The following is a 22,092-nucleotide window of genomic DNA, read 5'->3' on the forward strand; positions in this document are numbered from 1 at the left end:
GAGCTGAAACACCACCTTGGAACTTTCTCAAACACAGGCTCTTAAGCCCTGTCACACTAGGTCAGTGTGACATTTGAACTTGATTAAGATCTAGGTAATTCATGCACAAAATTTGGGAAGGTCATCTCTAAAGCATACAGACCTGAAACAGCCGTTTCTGAGTGTGGCTATGTTCTGTTCCATTAATGTCCAATTTTCTTAGAAACACTGGACCTCTCCTCTCCTACAGCAGAGTTCTGGATATCCCATCTGTCTGGAGACCCCAGTGTTGTCCCTTGCTCACTTTACTGCTCCAGCCTGTGTTCTGGGTTTCCTCTGACGGCATTTACATCCTCCGGGACTGCTCCAGTTTCTCTAGCTGTGAGCTTTCCACATTAGTGTGTGAATGTATTTGCACAGCACAGAAAAATACACTTTTCCCCCTCCTACTTTCCAGTTTGGCTCATTTTATACTGTGTTTCAAAGATAAAAACCTTTTCATTAGAAGTGACTTGAGCTTTTTCATGTTTACTCTTTATGGCCAGTACCCTGTGTGCTTTCTTTGTAAAATTTGATCAGTCCAAAGTTCTGGAGACAGTCTATTTTCTCTAAAGAATTTTTAAGTTTTGCCTTTTTCATTTAAATATTTATTCCCCCCCCCAATGTACTTCTTACATTAGAAACTCATCCTTCAGATTGCAGCTAAAATATCATTTCATGAGAGAAAACTCCCTTAAAGTCCATGAGTAACAGGCCAATGTGCCCACCATGAGCTCTCCAAGGACCATGCCCTCTGCTTCTCGCCCTGACATAGCAGGTGTGCATCTGTTGTGGTCAGGTGGACATCTGGAGCCACACGTGGACTCCAATTTGAAATACAAGAATCCGTCTTTTACCCACTCTTATCTCCCAACATCAGAACACGCCCTGGCACATGGTTGGCTTCCAAGTATCTGGGGGATAGTGACTAGATCTACCAACACTAAGGATCAGAAAGGTATGCCAACTAAGTCTGCCTTTTCAAAAAGGGAATTTGACTGAAGCAAAAACCATACGAACTGCCACTATATAAAACAAAATTTTCAGCTTGTGTTTAGTTATAGCCTTAAAAGACGACCACAGCTGGTGAGGGGCGCAGACCATTAATCCTAGCATTCGGGAGGCAGAGGCAGGCACATCTCTGAGAGAATTCAAGGCAAGCAAGGGCTATACAATGAGAATGTGTCTTTTTTTCTTTTTTTTTTTTTTAAGGAACACTATAAGAGTAAATCTAGTATAGCTAGGCAGGGCTCAGCAGTTAAGAGCACTAACTGCTCTTGCAGAGGATCTGGGTTCAATTTCCAGCACCCACATGGTGGCTCACAGCTGTCTGCAACTCAAGTTCCAGGGTATTCAACACTTTCTTCTGACCTCCACAGGCAACAGGCATGCATATGGTGCACATACATACATGCAGGCAAACACTCTGAATGAATGAATGAATGAATGAATGAATGAACGAACGAACGATCTCTGCTGGGTGTAGTGGCACCTCTCTTTAATCCCAGCACTTGATAGAGGCAGGTGGATCTCTGTGTGAGGCCAACCTAGTCTACATAGCAAGTTCCAGGCCAGCAATACTACAGAGTAACTCTCTTTCTCTCTTTCCCCTCCCCAAAAAGGTAGCCCCTATGTTTTAGCACGTAAAATTCTCCAGGATCTGGTCGGAGATCCCACTCTCAGCTCATAGCGTGGCCTTCGTTCAAGCTGCTCAGGCTGGAGTTTTGTCATGCCGTCTTGTGGATCTTCTTTTCCTCCTCAAACTGCAGCAGCACATCTCTGAGGCAAGCGCATCCCCTCACCCCACTTGTCTGAAGTAGCAGCAGTCATCTTCTGGGTCCTGTATCCTCCAGAGACCCATCACACTGTTTTCCAAGTGTTCCTGAACACTAATAGGACAGCACCATCACCTTGAAAAAAACACTGATGGCTAAAGACTGGGAGAAAAATACCTGGTTTTCCTTTATTAATTCTTCTGAGAAAGAAAAAAAATAGAAATAAAATTGGGGCTGGAGAGATGGTTGAGTGGTTAAGGGCACTGGCTGCCCTTCCAGAGGACCCAGGCTCCCAGCATCCACACAGTGGCAAACGACCTCCTGCAACTCCAGTCCCGAGAGATCCAATGTCCTCTTCTGGGCTCTTCACGCACTGCATAAATATGGGGCACAAATGTGCATGCAGGCAAAACACTCATACACATAAAAAAAAATTTAAAGAAAAATTAAAAAACAAATCCTCTTGCCTATCCCATGTCAGAGCTGGTAGAAACTGGGAAAACTGGACATGGATCCCCCTCACCCTCTAGACTTGGAGGAGGGGCTCATAGTGAAGAGTGTGAAATTCAAGAGTAGCATTAGAATCAGAAAGAGAAGGGCAGCAGCAAAATTATGTTGCTCTCTTCTCACAATCTGCAATCTCAAAAGATGCCAAAGAGGAAATCCGTTTCTTTTATATTACTTGCTTTTTTTCTGAACATTTTTCCAATGTAGCTGGTAATTTCTTTCTAACTCACATCACTTTGTCCTATATAACCATCTACACAATATGTATTTGGTTTCCCTCCGATACATCATCTAGACATCAACAGAGAGAATGATATCAGCCACTATTACCTCAGTGTCAGAGCTGCAGGAATCTTCTGCACAAAGGCACATAACCATTTTATACAAGCTTTTCAGATGTTTCTGGTATAACACTGAACATAGGAAAATGTTGTTAGAGACACTACTACTTTATCATATGCTATTCATATCACAATTCAAGAACTATCCAGAGTAACTTATTTTAATCAAAATAGTGTTTGGTAAGTACTTCACCTGGCAAAGATGTTATTTCTGCTAACGTTTCATGTGCATGTGTGTGAGTGGATGTTCATGTAGTAAGTGTTCAGGAGTGTGTATGACAGAAGACAGCTTCAGGGGTTTCTCAAGTGACGTCTGCTACCTGAAGAACCTGCCAAGCAGATCCCAGTGCCACGTTCACACCACCCGCAATGAATTATAAATGCGTCATCATGCCTGGCCTTCAGTTAGTTTGTTTTCTTTTTTAACCTGGGTGCTGGGAATCACACTCGGTACCACCCACTTGACTGACTGAGCTACTCCCCAGCCTAGTGCCTTGATCATTTTAGATCATGTGTTCTGTAAAACAAAGACATGTTAAATTTAAAAAGGGGGGGGAGGGGCAATCTGGTCTCATCTCTCGACCATAATTTGTACTAGATTACTTGACAAGACTAGAGACTCATCTACAGAGCCAGTTTGCGGTTTCCAATGGAATAAACTAATCCAAAACCCACAGTGCTGCAAACACATTTGGGGTGGACTAGGGAATGAAATATCCTCCAGTGCACCAGCATGCGTTTTTACAAAGGCCACAGAGACGGCACTGGAGGTCTCTTCTCCAGGTTTTGAATATGACCTCACCAACTGCCTAAAAGTTCAACAACCATCTATTCACAATATTTACTTATTTCAAATGTACATTTCAGTACTAATATAAAATTCTAATTAAAATTTGAAATACTTTTGTGCAGGTAAGGGTACCTACCTCTCGCCATACTGTCCTTGACAAATGATTGTGTGGATAGTTATAATCTAAAGACAACGCACTCAGAAAATTACCACAGCTTCATCAGCTACTATTCTGTGCATACATGTTTTTGTCTTTCTTTCTTCCTTTCTTCCTTCCTTCCTTTCTTTCTTTTTCTTTCTCTTCCTCCTCCTCCTTCTTTTTCTTTTTCTTTGCAGAACAAGGTTTTTCTGTGTAGCCTAGATCATGAAATTCTCTCTGTAGACTAGGCTGGCCTTGAACTCAGAGAGCCACCTGCCTCTGCCTCCCCCTGGGATTAAAGACATGTGCCACCATTGCCCAGCAATGGGCATGTATTTTCATTCCCTTCAAGAGCACATCATTAAATTCAAGTTCACAATTTCAATTTAAGAAATAATTGTGGTGATATTTTATTTGTGCTCTAACAAATCAAACTTATCTGGGGATCAGAGGACAGAGCCAGCCACTAGATCAGAGGCTACACAGTGGTGGCACACACCCTTAATCCTATCCCTCAGGAGGCAGAGATCTGTCTGGATCTCTGTGAGTTCAAGGCCACACTGGAAACAGAACCAGGCATGGTGGCACACACCTTTAATCCCAGCATTTGAGATCTCATGTCTTTGCTTGGGAAGGACACCCGCCTTTAATCCCAGGAAGCAATATGGCAGGACACAGAAAGGTGTATAAGGCGTGAGGAAACAAGAACTAGAGACTTTTAAGCAGTTCAACCGATTCCCTCAGGGGTGAGGACTCAGAGGCTTTCAGTCAGGATTCATGGAAACAGGATCATCTGAGGAGTTGGTGAGGTGAGGTTGGCTGGCTTGTTCTGTTTCTCTGATCTTTCAGCTTCCACACCAATATTTTGTTTTTTTATAAGACCTTTTAAGATTCATGTTACATTTGGCACCCAAAGTGGGGCTAGAATCCATGACCCTGAGATTAAGAGTCTCATGCTCTACCGACTGAGCTCAGAACACTTAAAAAAAAAAAAAAATATATATATATATATATATATATATATATATATATGCATAGTGGTTCACAACTTTTATCAGAGCACTCTGGAAGCAGAGGCAGGTGGATTTCTGAGTTTGGGCCAGCCTGGTCTATATAGAATTCCAGGCCAGCCAGAGATAGATAGTGACATCTCTAGGCTTAGGGGGATACACACACATACACACACACACACACACACACACACACACACACACACACACACACACTTCCATTTTATCATATGTACTATGTATAACATTTTTAACTCAACATTTAACGACCCCTTGAAAGAAAGTACAACCACCAAGGAGTCATGACTCCTCACTTCCCCTTCTTCATCCTTCATCACAATGCACTAATTTGAGAATGAGAAAGCAGCTTTTATTTCTAGGAAACAACATTTAAGGAAGCCAATATAATGTTCCTGACCACAGTTTTTTTTTTTTTCTATAATAGTGGGGCTATGACTAGAAAAACAATTACCTAGGTAGAGCTAGTATGAAGAGAAAGTGATTGGCCAGAAGACACGTCATCAAAATACCCTTCAATCCCGTTAAGGACAAGGACTGCAGAGGCATAAGGGATGTCACAGACACTGGCTGAGACCTCAATCAAAGGCGTGGGACCAGCTCTTCAAACAGAACCTTGAGGAACTAACTATGAATGGGGGCGTAAGAAGGGTTGGGGAGATTCAGCAAAATATCACAAAAAAATGAAGCAAATACGGTGCTATACTGAGCCAATTTCCAGTTTTCCTATCAGGAAATACCATCTTTAACAAGTTTGGAAATGTTCTGTCAATCATGTCTTGGTGAATTTCATACTCAACTTACCATTATTTGTTGGGTGGTTGTTGGCTGGAGCCAGGGGTCCCATTTGGTTTCGGATGAGATTGTCTTGGGTGGGTGGAAGGCCAGGAGCTGACCACGGTCCAGAACTGTATCCTGAATGACTCTGTGGCTGGTGGTGCTGCTGTGAAGGTGGGGGTGGAGGTCGTGATGGATAGGTAATAGCTGTGCTTGAGCCAGAGTAGGAATCTTTAACTGGTGGATAGGTAATAGCTGTGCTTGGATAGGAATCTTTAAGTGGTGGATAGGTAATAGCTGTGCTTGGGCCAGAGTAGGAATCTTTAACTGGCCTGGCAGACGGAGCACTCTGTGAGGTAAACATTTGCCCATATGGCTCACTGGCAGGCAGCGAGGGGTAGGAAACATTAGGATACACAACATTGGACACAGTTGAGATCGGATAATGACTACACGTAGAGGGGTATCCCTGAGAAGCAGCAGAAGAGCTGGCAGAATATGGGGCAGGACTACTGTAGCGGTTCCCGAAAGAGGAGTAGGGCTGGGAGGCACTCGGATATGAATGGGATGCTGATGCCGGAGCTCCTTGGAAAGATCCTGGAGTGGACCCCCCGATGTGAGGGGCAGGAGGACCTCTACCATACATCTGCTGTGCTCCTGGTTGGCTTGCTGAGCTGGGAGTCCCCACATTTTGTGTTGGTACTGTATACGGACGAGAATAGTAACTATCACACTGGTTATCCAATGGCAAGGAGGTCATTTTCCCCGGTCCTTGAGAGTAATGTCCTGAGGGGGCCATATAGTTTTGATGAGGCAACCCATACCCAGAAGGAACTTGCATTTGACTCGGTGCTGGACCTGAAAAAGAAAGTCAACCATTTACAGTGCCGCACAAAGAGATGATATGTAAATAGCTTACATCTAATGTTGACCAAATTAATTTTCTTCTCCATAACCCCAGCATACTATGAAAGAAACATGTTGTCATAGACCTATCATGTAGCTCAGCAGTTCTCAACCTGTGGGCTGTGGCCCCTTTGACAAACTTCTATCTCCAAAAATATTTATATTACAATTCCTAACAGTAGCAAAATTATAGTTATGAAGTAGCAACAAAAATAATTTTAGGTTGGGGGGGTCACCACAACATGAGGAACAGTATTCAAGTGTCCCACCATCAGGAAGGGTGAGAACCACTGATGTAGTAGCTAGACTCCAAGATGATCCCTAATGATCCCCATCCTCCCGCTATACCAACCCTTGAGCAGTCAGTCAGTCCTCCCTAAGCGTTTATCAGGACTCATGGTGTAAACACTATCAAAGGGGCTGACGTGCCACTTCCAAGATTAGCTCAGTCTTAACTCTACTGCGCTTGCACTTGCGCTCTCTCTCATTCTCGCTCTCTAATAACTCAGTTTTGAATGACCTTGTAACACAGACAAGAAGGCCATATGGTAAGGAATAGACTCTGGCCAACAGCCAAAGAGAAACTGAGGCCAATAACCACATGAATAGACAAGCATCCTTCAGATTCAATGCAGTCTTGAGATGACAGCCCAACCAATAGCCTGACTCTATCATCTGTGACAGACCCTGATCCCAAACCACACAACTGATTGGCTTCCAAGTCAATATTCCTTAAAAACTATCAAGCAGGGGCAGGAAAGACGGCTCAGCAGTTAACAGTACTGACTGTTCTTCCAAGAGGACCTGGGTTTGATTCAGCACCCACATGGCACCTTACAACTGTCTGTAACTCTAGTCTCAGGGGACTATACCCTCTTCTGGCCTATAACCCCATACCTGAAGGCCATGGCAGGAAGGATAGCTTTGAGTTTGAGGCCAGCCTGATCAAAACAAGTTCCAGGCCAGCCAAGAATACTTATCAAGACCCTGACTTAAAAGAAGGGGGGTGGGAGGACGGGAGAAAGGAAGGGGGCTAGTGGATGGGCTGACCAAAACAAATGGTGTATGGAAAAAGCCTTATAGAAACCCATGACTTTGTGAGCGAATTTTAAAAATACAAGAAGGAATTTAACTGGACAGTGCTGCTTCCAGAAGACATGGTTTATTAAACAAAATCTTGGTGCCAGGTGTGGGATATCTCCCTACAAGATATTCAACAAGGGGGTCCCAGAGTTCCCCCAAACAACACAGGCTCCCAATGCTCTTGGTTGCCCACTACAACTGAATGGTAAGACCCTGCTGCAGAAGACACAACACACTCTGGTTGCAGAACACAGAGAAATCCATCAGGACTACCCAGCCGACTTCCTGCTGGCTAGCTTTCCCATTGCCAGAGGTGCTAGGCCAGCTGCTGGAGGAGAAGGGACATGAGTGATCTTAGCCAGTGCTAGACTCTGCATGCCGCAGTACAGACCTTCCCAGCAAGATGTACACACAGGAAATCGTGCTATGATGCTTTCAGGGTAACTAAACACCTTCTGATCGGATGTGATCTTGTTCTATCTGCGGGAACTTCTGCCTGGTACTGTAAATCTGGTCAGAAGCCCAAGGCTGGGCAAGGCATCGGCCTTAGGAGAACATCTACTTTTATTGGTGTTGTTTTGTTTTCTTTTTTTGAGACAGCATCCCACTATGTTTCCATGGCTGCTCTGAAACTATAGTAGAGCAGGCTGGCTTGGAACTCACAGGGTCTCACTGTATAGCCTTAGCTGGCCTGGTGGGAACTCATTATGTAGATGAAGCTATTCTAGACTGGAACTCATTGACCCATCTCTGAGAATAAGCATACGCCACAATGCCCAGGCTACTACTACTGTTTGGCTAAATGGTCCTGTGATTAGATTATACTCAGATTAGAGATACTCTCAACCTTGATCTGAGAAGATTCTTCTGGAATTTCAGCATTAATATCAGCTGGTTGTATCTCGTCACTGTACTAAGAATGAGTGACTACTGAGTGATCAACCCTAAACAGCACATTTACCTTACCCCACCCTTCCCAAGGCTCAGAGAACATTCTGGAAGAGTAAGAATAGACAGAATTATAAGAAGGGGCTGAAGAGATGGCTCAGAGGTTAAGAGCACTGACTGCTCTTCAAGAGGACCTCACAACTGTAACTCCATTTCCAGGGGATCCAATGCTCCAATGCTCCAATGCCCTTTTTTTTTTTTTTTGCCTCAGTGGGCATGAGACATGCAAGTGGTACACAGATATAGGTGCAGGCAAAACACTCATACACACACACACACACACACACACACACACACACACACACACACACACACACACACAAAGATAGACAGACAGATAGGCACATTTTTTTTTAAATGTAAGAGGTAAAGGATGGGGAAGAGAGCTATACAATGCTGTCTTCTGACCACGAGAAAGCCTGTGGCACTCATGAACTCACAGCAGCTGGGGTTCTCTGCACAAAATCAAGCTGGTCAACATTCCAGCATGGGTGGGTGAGGGGTCCAAGACGATTGCCGCCTCCAGGGGAAGGAGAGTAAAGGTTCTTCTGGTGGGAGCCCTGTAAGCTGTGCATGCTGTGTGATGGTCTCACCACCCAGGAGCACCTGGGCAGCATTCACCGGACTCAATGAATAATGAAAATAGTGGAGATGAAGGGGCATGTGCGGGTACAGGAGTAGAGAAAGGAGGAGGGGGTAGATATGAACAATATACATTCATGACATTGTTAAGGAATACAATTTTTTAGTGTTTAAAAAGATCAAGAGAGGAATCCACACCTTTTGGTACTAGTTTCTTCTTTGCCCAGGATCAAGGTCTACTCAAGTGGTAAAGCACATGCTTAGGATGCACAAGGCCTTTGTTCAGTCCCCAGTACTGTGGTAGAGAGCAGTGTTAATAATTTCTATAAGAAAGTATAAAGTACAAATCCCCTTCTCACTCTGGGAACAGACACAGGCGGAGCCAGCAGAAGTTTCCTGTGTATTTTTTGGACGACTGAACCATAGCATGGCTCTACAACTATTTTTTAATTTAATGTATCTTAGACATCCTTCTGTTAGCAAGTGTAAATCCTTAATGAAGTACATGGAGTACTACATTACAGGTGACTTACTAAATCCTCATCAACGAACATCATTTTAAAGGATGAACTTCTATGATCAATTAAGAGGATGGGTTCCCTACAAATGAAAGTGGGGGTTTGTGCTTAAAATTGTCCACTGTGCTAAGCATTGGGAACTTGCCTGTAGTCCTGGTACTAGGGGCCTGAGACAAGATTATGAGTTCAAGGACCATTGTCTTCGTTCGAGTTTCTATTACTATGAAGAGGCACTATGACCACGGCAACTCTTTCATAAAGGAAAATATTGAATTGTGGTGGCTGGCTTACAATTCAGAGGTTCAGTCCATTATTATCATGGTGGGGCACAGCAGTGTCCAAGCAGACATGGTGCCAGAGCTGAGACATCTTACAGGCAGCAGGAAGACGACTGTGACACTGGGAGTAGCTTGAGCATAGGAGACCTCAAAGCTCACACCCACAGTAACACACTTCCTCCAACAAGGCCACATCTACTCCAACAAAGCCACATCTCCCAATAGTGTCACTCCCTTTAGGGGCCATTTTCTTTCAAACCACCACACCAGCGTAGACTATGTAGCAAGAGACTATCTCAGAAAAAACAAGCAAACAAAAAAGACTGCTACAGCTCTCTCCAAAAAGGACTGCCAATCCATACTTTCCATCAATAAAGTTAAAGAATGCCTCATCTTTCCAACGCTAATATTTTACTCTTTACCAGCAAGTGAAATATTCTAGAAGCATTTTAATTTTTTAAATAAAAAAGTTAGATTTATTTATTTTATGTGTACAAGTGTTCTGATTGTGTGTATGTACAGGTATCATGTGTGTGCCTGGTGCCCTCTGAGGTCAGAAGGCACTGACTAACTCTCCTGGAACTGGAGTTATGGATGACTGTGAGCCACGATGTGTGTGCTGGGAATTGAACCCTGGTCCTGTAAGAACAAATGCCATTAACCACTGAGCCACCTCTCTGGCCGTTTTTTTCTCTCTTGATACTGCACCTGAACTGAAGGCCTCTAGGTACCTGGCAGGTGTGCTGCCCCTAAGCTAACAGGAACTTGAACTTCCTTTGTAGCCTAGGTAGCCCACAAGCCTGTGATCCTCCTGCCTCAGTCTTCCAGATAGGTGAATTACAGGTCTGCACTACAGGCCCAGTTGCTAAGATGACTCCATTTGCCAGCCTATCTTCTGTGCCTCATTTAACTTACTTATAAGGTAGATGTAAGACTTTGTCTTCAATTTACATATTAGGAGGTACTAATATGTACAACATTTAGAAAAGTGAATGACTTGGGATAGAGCATGTTTAAGAATGTTTATAATGTTGCTGGTAACAAAATCAATGTCAGCATTAGTGTGGCCAGTTGTATAAATATAAAAGTTAAGAGCACTGGCTACTCTTGCAGTGGACCCAGGTTCAATTCCCAGCACCCATATGGTGGCTCACAGCCAGTTATCTATAATTACATTTTCAGGAAATCCTTCTGGCCTCTGTAGGTACCATGTGGTAGGTACCAGGTATGCATGTGGAACACATAAATACAAACGGGAAAAATACCCATGCATATAAAATGGAAATAAATTAAGGTTTGAAAAAAGATCTCCATGCGCTTAGGCAGTGACAGGGCTCTCACTGAATCAAGGACCCGTATGTGGAAGCTCATGACTGAAGACCCTCTGCCCTCACGGCACTAAACACAGCTTGCTTTAGCATAGCAAATGAGCACACAGCCCAACAACAGGAGTCTAGTCTTAGTTCCAACTACTTTTCTTTGACTTTGGGGCGGATCTCAATTACCATCCCCACCAACCCCAATTCCATCAAGCCCAGGGGCTTGCACATGTCTACCACTGAGCCACATCTCTAGCCCCACTTTTCTAGTGTCTAGTTTTCCTGCCATATGTAAGGAAATAGGGATCTGTACCATGCCTCACATGAAAGAGGAGTGACAACAAATGTTGACACTTACAAAGTTCACAGTACCCCAGACACAAAGAACCACGCATTCCTTGTTGTAATAATACAGAAAATATCTGCTCCTTAGAAACGGTAAAGGTTACACTTTTGCTTGTTTATAGTACTAAATAATAATGTGGGATAAACTACCTGGGGCCATGCAATCCATATTCTACAGCCAACACAAAGATAATCTACAACCAGCTATACAGGAGACCAAATCCACTTCCACAATGCCGTCTAAGAAGAGACTCATAGAGTATTTTACTAAGTGAACAACTTACCCTTCTCTAGGTTATTTACCTAATCACAATCCACCTGAAACGACTCATTTACTACACAACAAAACCTCACAACTCTTTCTTCACCTTGACGATAAACTGTGAGAAGCCTCACATACTTAAATACAGAAAAAGATGGCTCACTTCCTGTCACTGCAGCTCTCAGAACTGAACAGACAGCCCAAGTCAAAATCTATTTAAATATTTAACCTCCGCTTCATTGCTGACTTGGCTCATTCCTGCCACATGGTACAATAATGGAATATAATCATGTCTCTGTTACAACTACTCGATCCCACTCCTAAAAACAGGGGCACAGTGTACCTGCTGACACCTATCAGTGACCTACCCACCAGAAGTCATTGACTTTCCAGTTCATTAAAGAAAAGCAAGGGGAGGAAAACGAAATATCTAATCATGATGGGGTGGGGGTGGGAGGGCTCCTTTTCATTCCTCACTCAGCATCACCATCTAAATGACCCACACAAAGAAACTATCAGCACACACAGAGGCAGGTAGATCTCAGTGAGTCTGAGGCCAGCCTAGTCTACATAACAGAGTTCCAGGCCAGTCAGAACTGCAGAGTGAAGCTCTTGTCTCCAAAAAGGAAGGAAGGAAGAAGAGAAGGAAGGAGGGAGGGAGGGGGGGGAGGAAGGGAGGGAGGGAGGGAGGGCAATCTGAAAACACACATACTTAGAATTTTACTTTAGCACAGAGCAAGAGCATACTCATTCAGTAGAAACTGAAATCTAAGCTTTGATTGTTTTGGCTCTTCTGGGCTGGTGACAGACCTCTACTCCTTCCACTCTGGACCGTGGGCAGTAAGCCCAAGCTAAAGATCACCAGCAACAATTGACACTGATCTGTGGCTAGCTTGTTTCTGGATAAAATATTCAACCAATTCAAGCCTCATGACCTGAGTTTCATTCCTTGGACCCATGTCGTAAGAGAGAAGTGACTCCCCAAAGTTGTCAACTGACCTCCAAACTCATCAACACACATGCACGCACGCACACGTTATACTAAATGCAACTTTTAAAAAAAATATTCAATTTTACTATGGTCAGTGAGACATATCTCCATGTCCTAACCTGTGACTATGTGGGGCTGCATGGCAGAGGAGAATTAAGAGTGTAAATGGCATTAAGGTATTAATCAGATGACATCTATTAAAATAGGTCTATTATCCTTAACTATCCAGAGAATTAGAGGCCTGGCTAGAGTCTTCAGGGAAATACTCTATGGCTGGTTCTAAATACAGAGAAAATGGGCCATGAGCCAAGGAATGTGGGCAGCCTTTAAAAGCTAGAAAGGGCAAAGATTCTCTCTATGGAAGGAACGAATGTGTCCCACAGAGACATTCTGATTTTAGCAAATAATAAATTCAGAATTTTGTGGCAATTTATTATTAAAATAGAGTCGGAGACCCCCTCCTGACCTGACTCCTGTGTCACAGCTCACCTTGCTGTCGTCGTCGCAAGATGACCCTCAACTGGCAGGCCTAAGCACACCAGGATACTGCCAACTCCTTTACACCCCAAGTTCAAGAACCAAAGCTGAGCTTGCTACAGTGAAGGACGCCTGCTGCTATGAAGTCAAAGCAAGTAAACGCTGGGTCTGGGGGAAGATGTACAACTTGTCACACACAAAAAGTCACAGCACAAGTGAGCCTGACCCCGGAGGCCCAGAGGCTGATGGGCACAAGTTTTACTTGGTATAAAGGCTTCTGAAGCAGGGTAGTGTGCCATTGTCTGAAACTGAATTTCTGTATACATGCAAAGAAAAGCTTTCTAGAATGCCAATATAAACGGATGCACCAAACAGCTGCAAACAACAGCTGAGAGCATCGCTCCACACACATCCTTTGCACACAACAAGCTGAGAGCATCGCTCCACACATATCCTTACCACCATCACTGTTTTTCGAGCCATGCTTCCAAACCTCTGAATCTTTGGACAACTTATCTCTACCAAGAATCTTCCACATTCTTTCATCTGACTATTTCTTAACCATTCTCCAGATCTCAGCCCAGCTCTTCCTGAAGAAAAACATTCCCTGACACTGAGCGAATGCAGCTTAATGTTGCTTCCACAATATCTGAATCTCGGGAGAGAATCCTTTGCCCTTTCCAGTTTCTAGAAACTGCCCACCTTCCTTTTCACATGGACAGGCCTACTTTAAAATCTCCAAGTACAAAGGCTGGGTTGCCTTTTTCCAAGCCTCATGACTGACTGGGAAATCAAGATTTTGAAAATCATGAACTCTAAGTTATCATCAAGTATTTCTGTATCTGGCACTTATCACAGATTGTCAACAAGATACTTAAAGAGAAAAACATGAAACCTCAAGAATGTCTCCTGCAGCTCTGGAAGGGTTTTACTAGGCTAAAGCTGAGGTCCAGGGCTGGCTCCTTTAGGAGGCTCCTAGAGTGATTCCATCGTCAGAGCACACTACCCTGTTAATGTTAATTAATTCCCTTCTCTGCCATTCTGACCGATCTTGTCTCTCTCCAGTAAGAACTCCTACAGGTCTATCATGCCAGATCACACTTGGTTTGAGACAGGGCCTCTCTATGTAGCCACAGCTGTCCTGTAATTTGTTATGCAAACTAGGCTGGCCTTGAACTCACAGGAGTGCCCAGTGCCAGGATTAAAAGGCATGCACCACAACACCAGGCCTCAGATCACAACCTCACCTGAACATCCAAAAGTCTAGCCATAATTTTTTATTCAGCTGGTTATTTATTTTTTACTTTTTCAAGACACTACCTCACTATGTATCTCTGGCTGGTCTGAAATGCACTATTTATACCAGGCTGGCCTCAAACTTTCAGAAATCCTCCTGAGTGCTGGGTGTACGGGCATGTGCCAACTTGCCTGGCTTGTTCATCATTCCAGATGCAGCTGAAGCACCATTAACCCTTCTCTTCAGCTTTCCCCATTACAAGTTATGAGCTGGCCACTGGCTAGGCAGGCCGTGACTTCTCTCTACCTGAACATGCTCTTCTCATGACTGCTTCAGGTGCTTTGGGGACATAATCCTAACTCACCTTCTGGCAAGCTGGCTGGCTAGAGATGGTCTGGTGGCAGAAATGTTCCAGGAGTGGATGTAAAAAAGAGGGATGGGTGGAAGGCAGAATAAAGTAAGTGATCAAAACGGGCTAAACCCCAAACGTCAACACAATAAGGGGAGTCAAGTTGTTAGTGGCTTCCAGAATATTCTAAAGAAGAATGAAGTATGAGGGCCAGTTCACTTAATCTAGCTCAGTACCTGCTGCTACTGGGAAGGAATATGAGACCACAGTTTGCCATTCAAAAAATTCATAACCTGGTGTTCTAAAGAAAATAGAATAAGCCAGGCAGTGGTGGTGCACATCTTTAATCCCAGCACTCAGGAGGCAGAGCCAGGCGGATCTCTGTGAGTTTGAGGCCAGCCTGGGCTACAGAGTGAGTTACAGGACAACCAGGACTATTACACAGAAATCCTGTCTCAACCACCCCGCCCCCCACAAAAAAAAGGAAAGAAAGAAAAGGAAGAAAAGGAAGAAAGGGGGAAGGAGGGAAAGAGACGGAGGGAGGGAGGAAGGAAGGAGGTAGAATAAAAGGGGCTTCTCATTGTTTATTCCCTACCAAGGCCAGATGTTGCGAAAATAGTACCTCATTTAATCGAAATTGTAGGCTCTCAAAGCCTCTACAAGACCGATAGATAGCACTATACTCTGAAGCTCAAAGGTGTTAAGGAGTTTTTCTCCATAAAGCTTGGACTGACTCAAAGTCTGCGATCATACACCTTCTGGGCAAGCCTGTGGCACCAACCCTACTGCAAACAGAGCCTTCTCCAGGCTGATTGTACTCTAGCTCCATCATGCTATGAACATGCCCCACTTCTAGAAAAGTCTGTTCAGGACTGTTCCACTTCAGTGTCCTTCCCATCCAGCAGTCCACGGTTCACAGATGGATCTTTAAGATGGAAGCTGGGGCAGGAGAGATGGCTCAGTCAAGAGCAGTTAAGTCCTGTTCCAGAGGACCTGAAGTGGGTTCCAACACCTATCCATGTCAGGAGACTTACAACCTGTAACTCCAGCTCCAGGGACAGCCAATGCCTCTGACTTCTGAGCATCTGCCTACACACACACACACACACACACACACACACACACACACACACACACACAGTAAAAGATAAAAACAAATCTTTTAAAAAAGAAAAGTTACGCCGGGCGGTGGTGGCGCACGCCTTTAATCCCAGCACTCGGGAGGCAGAGCCAGGTGGATCTCTGTGAGTTCGAGGCCAGCCTGGATTACCAAGTGAGTCCCAGGAAAGACGCAAAGCTACACAGAGAAACCCTGTCTCGAAAAAAAAAACCAAAAAAAAAAAAAAAAAAAAAGAAAAGTTATTTGAAAAGTGGAAGTTAGCTGAAATATTGTTAAGGACAATGAATGAGGTTTCACAAAAAAAAAAAAAAAATGTATTATCTATAAATTCAGAAACCTGAGAAATATGTGTGAAAGGCACAGCAAATAATTAAAACCATACATTATCGTAACAATTACTTGTTAGATTATTATTATTACAGAGAGATGTCTGTGTATATATAGAGCAAAGACTTTCAGGCCGTTGAAACTGCTAGTCAGCAGCTTAGAAGGAAAGAAATTCCATATTCAGAATTTCCATGAAGGCCAGAGAGAGAAGTGCTCTCCTGAGGACCTACCATCTAGGTGCCGAAAGATGTGAATGGAAATGTGCTCTGCTGATCAGAAGAAACTCAGTTCCTCGGGCTGGAGATATCACCATCATTCTGAATTCTGCATGTGCTCTCAAAGGTAAGGAGACCACAATCACAAAGTATCCTGAGTCAACAGTCTGTGCGCCTTTCAACTCCCACTGTGTCTAACCTCTTCACATCATTGACAATAAAAACTGCAATCCGCCAGGCGGTGGTGGCGCACGCCTTTAATCCCAGCACTCGGGAGGCAGAGCCAGGCGAATCTTCACGAGTTGAGTCCAGCCTAGTCTACAAAGTGAGATTCAGGACAGGCTCCAAAGCTACACAGAGAAACCCTGTATCGGGAAAAAAAAAAAACAAAAACAAAAACAAAAACAAAAAAAAACCAAAAAACCAAAAAACAAAAACAAAACAAAAAAAGCCACGAGAGCTATCATTTGGGGAAAGGAAGCGGTACGCCCTTATATCTTTCAAGTCAAGTGAGTGGGAACAACTTTGCAGTTATACCATTATCCGGCTATCATTTCACTCAGCAGACCTATGTTTCATGACTCAGCTTTGGAAGAAGTATCAAAAAGCAAAGTTAAGCTGGACATGGTGGTGCACACCTTTAATCCCAGCACTTGGGAGGCAGAGGCAGGAGGATCTCTGCGAGTTCAAGGCCAACCTGGTCTACACAGGAAGATCCTGTCTCCCAAAGAGGGAGGGGAAAAGAGAGTTAAAACTAAAAAATATTCAATGAATACTTTATATGGAAATAGAAATAATTCTATAAATCCACGTATTACTCCAAATGACAATCTGGAGAAAAGTAGCTCCAAGGTGAACTTTTCTGTTCACAGACGCAAGGACATCATGCTATCTTCAAGTAAGTAGGGCCTAGCCGTCAGCCTTAGAAACAGTCAAAGCGATAATACTCCAGTTTCTACCTCTGCTCTGCTTTGCGGTGTCAACGTTGATAGAAAGCAGTAAGAGAAGTGTCTGTCTGACGGTGTATGCCTGCATCTCAGCATTTGGGAATGGAGGCAGGACGATCAGAAATTCAAGACCAGTGTGGCAACTTAATAGAGTCTGTTAATAGAGCATCAAACTAAGAATCAGAAGACTAATTGGCCTCATTCAACAATCTTTAGTGAACACCTGTAACTTGCCCAGCGCTGTGGGTTTTTTGTTTGTTTGTTTGTTTGTTTGTTTTTGTTTTGGAGACAGGGTTTCTCTGTGTAGCTTTGGAGCCTATCCTGGAACTCACTCTGTAGACCAGGTTGGCCTTGCACTAACAGAGATCCACCTGCCTCCGCCTCCTGCATGCTGGGATTAAAGGTGAGCACCACCACTGCCCGGCTACTGTTTGTGACACTAAATACACAGCGATGAACAAAAGATAAACTGCCTCTCTCACCAATCTTCCCCAGGCACTGCCTCCCCTCCCTGGATCTTGATTTCAACGTCAACATTCCAGACTGGGCTCCAGAACCAACTAGACTGCCATATCCATCTTAGCATTTTATGGAGAGCCAAATCTGTCTTTCAAACACTTGCTTTTTCTTTTTCTTTTTCTTTTTTTTAATTATTTTATTCAAATGGGTTTTTTGTCTACAAGTATGTCTGTGCAACACATGTGTGCATCACGTGCAAATCTGGTACCCCTAGAAGCCAAAAGAAGGCACAGGAACCCCTGGAACTTGAATTACAGACAGTTGTGAGCCACCACGCTGGTGCTGAGAATGAAACCCCATCTTGAAGAAGAGCAGTCAGTGCTCGTAGCTGCTAAGCCATCTCTCCAGCCCTCAAATGATGCTTCCCGTAAAAGACAAAGAACTGGCACTGCACAGATGACTCTCTCCAGTGGCCAGCATCTACATCAATTCTGACAATTCCTACCTGAAGTTGAGTCAGATGCCACAGGCAGGGCTCAGTCCCACTGCACTGTCCCCATCTGAGAGGCCAATCACAAGGAGTAGGCTGTCACAACTTTCCTTTAAGTGATGACATGTCAACATTTCCTAGGACCTGCCCCCTGAAAATACCATCATTGGCTTACTGTAAGATACTACAGGAAGGCGTGGTGACATGCCCCACAACCTGAAGCTGGAAGTCAGAGGATCAGCAAGCAGTTGGGAGGCTGAGGCAAAAAGATCACGAGTTCAAGGTCATCCTCAGCTACAAAAGATCCCGCTCAAGCAAAAACAAGCAAACAAAACATGGCATTTCAAAGGAATATACCCTGAATTCCATCTCTAACAAAGCAAAAGAAAAAATTTAACAGCCATGCCTCAAGGGGGGTGCATAGAGGCAAGGTCTGTCGGGGAAGGGGTCACACCAGACTTTCTCCTCCCAGATGTTACTAGGTAGGGAATGAAAGGTTAAATCCTCTGGTTTCCAGTCCCATCCTGAGGCTACCCAAGAGCCCCATCTTGTCACTTAATTACCTCAGTATAAAATTGGGTGCAGAGAGGATGATCATTATGAGTAACAAAAGTCCTATCACTCTCAGAATTCCAAGGGTTTTAGCTCCGTGGGACAGGACCGGATTCAGCTCTCAGTACACCAAGGTTATGAAGGGCGTGATCTCATTCTGCCTCTTAGGGTTTTCTTGTCACTGGTTTGCTTTTCCATGGCATTTTACGTTCATGCTTCTAATCTACTTCTTTTATATTATTATTACCATGTTTGGAATTCCAGGGATATAGCAAAAAGAAAAGTAGTTTCTGTACTCAACAAAAACTGAAATTACCGCTTAATCTTCATGATTATTTTCTCTAAAACTGAGAAACAAAACAAAATCAGATTTGATCCTCTCATCTCTATGCTCAAGTTAATCCCTTCCACAAAACCAAACCAAACCTAACTCTAGTTCTTTATTCCCAACAGCTTTAGTATGACATTTTAAGTCTTTTCTGTAACCTGGTCTCTTCCACCCACTCCTTCCAGCTTCCCCTTCCACCCAGATCCCTTTGCTCTTCTCCACCACTTTCAGTTTCTACACAGGGCCTGCCCTTGCTCAGTGCACGGTTCCAGATTTGTTCATGATGCAACCTCTTCCTAGAGACAGCCCTTCCCTTCCCTTTCCCACCAAATCACTCAAGATCAGCCAGAACAATTTGAATACAATTCAGGGGAGGAGGAGGGATTCTGTTTCATCTACTACTCTAACTTTGAATACCCATCTGGTAGCCAAGCAACAGATGCTAAAAGACTGTTAAAACTTTATTTGAAAAGATTAAGCATAAAAAGAAATCAAGCATCATTTACATTGGGTTTCAAAATATGGATTTGTTCCTACAAATCGAACATCCATTTGGCTAAGTGAATATCCTGGCATCTTTGAGTTGTACAAAACTTATTAAGGCTAAAATAAAATATGCCACTTGAAAATCAAGAACACCATTCTTGAATCTGTTAAACATGGGTTTATGATGTTCTAACCTGGGACCTATTTCTAAATTAGGATGTTCTGGTTGTTTAACACACAAAGATGTGTTTAGGAAAAAAAAAAAAAAGCTGGGCGGTGGTGGCACACGCCTTTAATCCCAGCACTCGGGAGGTAGAGAAAGGCGGATCTCTATGAGTTCAAGGCCAGCTTGGGCTACTGAGTGAGTTCCAGGAAAGGTGCAACTCTGTCTCAAAGAAAAAAAAAAAAAAAAAAAAAAAAAACAACCACAAAGCCTAGTTAGTATTTACAAAGAAGCCTACCTGAGTTGGATTTCCAAAACCCACATGGCAGAAAGAACCAACTCTCAGAAGTTGTCCTCCGACCTCCATGTGCAAGCAGCGGCACATTCGTTTATACACATGCACACAAAATTAGCCAAGTGTGTTATTTAAAACTGCTCATAAATTATGCTTTCACTTACGTTAAGGGCAAGTGTGATGCCATCAATGACACTGTTCACCTTCAAAGGCTGTTTATACTAAACAATGACTAAAAGGAGCACAAAATGTTGACAAATAAGGCCGACCTAGGGATCTTAACACTAAACCATCAATTTTTTTAAAATTATAAATAAAAATCCCACCTGATTCTCGGGTGTTTTGAAAGGCATTTATCCATTTTCAAAACTCTGGGTGTTAGTTAAAAAGATGATAATGCCTAGTAAATTTTGATTAGCACATTGAAAAAACTAGGTCAATGGTTTGATGAGTACTAGGATGGTTTTGTTCTTTTACAAAGGAAGGACGCATTTTCTTAGCCTTCATTACTCTGGGAGGGTCTCATCAAACACACAGTCAAGTCGCTAAAGAGCGCCCCTCCCCCAGTGCTATCTAGGAACATTCCAGATCTCTAGGGTAAGGGGATAGGCATGCTAGGGTAAGATCATTTCTCAGCAGAAACTCCTGCATGCTCAGAGCCTATGACCTCAGTATGAATGCCACATTCGTGCTGCCTTATGCAGGCCTTGCCTCAAAAAAGGGCCAAACAACTCTGGCACGTTTTTCTACATCTCAAAGTAGGGCCCGGGAATGGGGGAATCTGAAGGTGTTCCTTTAGATCCTTTTGACACCTGCTCCCCCGCCCCCCCACAACACTATAAGCAAACTCCAAACGCTGGAGCAGCAACCGCGGCGGCCAACCACAACCGATCCCGAGGCCGAGGTGGGTCGGGGTTACGGTTACACTTCTGCATCCTATTTACACCCTTTTGTCTACAAACTTGAGTGCAAACTAAGTTCCCTTTCTAGGCGGCGTGCTCCCTCGCTGGGCCTTAAAAAATCAAAGCGACGTCCCCGAGGCCGGAAGGATGCGACCCACCAGGTCCCGAGGCTGCACCTTAAGCCCTCCGTGGACCACGCACTCTGCCGCCCCCGGCTTCCAGGGAGCCCTCGGCGCCGAAAGGGGTCGCCCCGGGCAACCGGCCGGCGCCCTGCTCCGAGAGGACGGTGGAGCCGGGCGCGCCGACCCCTACACGCCGGCCTCCGTCCGCGCGGGGTGGCCGGCCTGGGTCGCAGAAGGCTGGCAGCCCCGCCCTGCCGTCCCCTCGGCCGCTCCCCTCGCCTCCTCGCGGCCTCCCGGCTCCACCGCGGCCTCGGGGCCCCATCGCGGCCTCCCGGGCCCGGCCCGGCCCGCCCCGAGCCACCGCGCAGGCCGCCCGCCCGCCCGCCTAGGCCCCGCGCCGCACCCCGGCCTCCCGCCCGCCTCACCGTTCTGCTGCGGCGGCGCCAGGCCAGAGGCTGCTCCGCCGAGCTTGGGCGGCATCCGGGCACCGGCAGCCGGGTGAGGGGACCCGGCGGGGGCCGACATGACGGCGGCGGCTGACGGCGGCGGCTCCGCGGCGGGAGATGGGCGGAGGGAGGGAAGGAAGGCGGGGCCGCGGAGGGAGAGGAAGAGGAAGGAACGCGCCCGCGTCACAAGGCCGAGTCACCCAGGACCGCGGCCCCGGGCACCCACGCTCTGCCGCGCCGCCGCCGCCGCCGCACGCGCGCGGACCCCGGCCCGGCCCTCCCGCGCCAGCGCCCCCTGCAGGCCAGGCCGGAGCTAGGCGACCACCTCCCCGCGCCGGCCACTAGGCTGCGCCGCCGCCGCCGCCGGAGGGGAAGGCGCGGGCCTCGAGGCCGCCGCTACCTGCACGGAGCCTGCGCCCTGCAGGGCTGGAGGACGGGGCGAAGCTGCAGCCGGGAGGGAGGTCCGGAGCCCTGGGCCGCGCTGTCCCAGCCCACCCACGGACCCTTCCTCGACGAAGAAGGAAGACAAGAGAGCCTGGCTTTTAGATTTGCTGTTTATTCTTGCAACAT

The 22,092-nt window shown here is 45.3% G+C and overlaps 1 protein-coding gene across 3 annotated transcripts in view; it reads right to left on the reverse strand.

Annotated features, from left to right (window-relative positions):
- The window catches only part of Sec24b (SEC24 homolog B, COPII component), a 79,684-nt gene extending 57,894 nt beyond the window's left edge, over positions 1-21,790 (reverse strand). Inside the window, exons 1-2 of one of the 3 annotated variants that reach the window (XM_076574982.1) lie at positions 21,502-21,790; positions 5,403-6,233 (exon numbers count right to left, since the gene is read on the reverse strand). In XM_076574982.1, coding sequence (XP_076431097.1) covers positions 5,403-6,233; positions 21,502-21,601 — 931 coding nt within the window. In that variant the 5' untranslated portion in view covers positions 21,602-21,790. The remainder of the gene's footprint in view (positions 1-5,402; positions 6,234-21,501) is intronic. The other 2 variants (XM_076574983.1, XM_076574981.1) reach the window with 2 other exon arrangements.
- Positions 21,791-22,092: the final 302 nt, after the last annotated feature.

The sequence above is a fragment of the Peromyscus maniculatus genome, chromosome 6 (genome assembly GCF_049852395.1).
Source record: "Peromyscus maniculatus bairdii isolate BWxNUB_F1_BW_parent chromosome 6, HU_Pman_BW_mat_3.1, whole genome shotgun sequence".
NCBI lineage: Eukaryota > Metazoa > Chordata > Mammalia > Rodentia > Cricetidae > Peromyscus > Peromyscus maniculatus.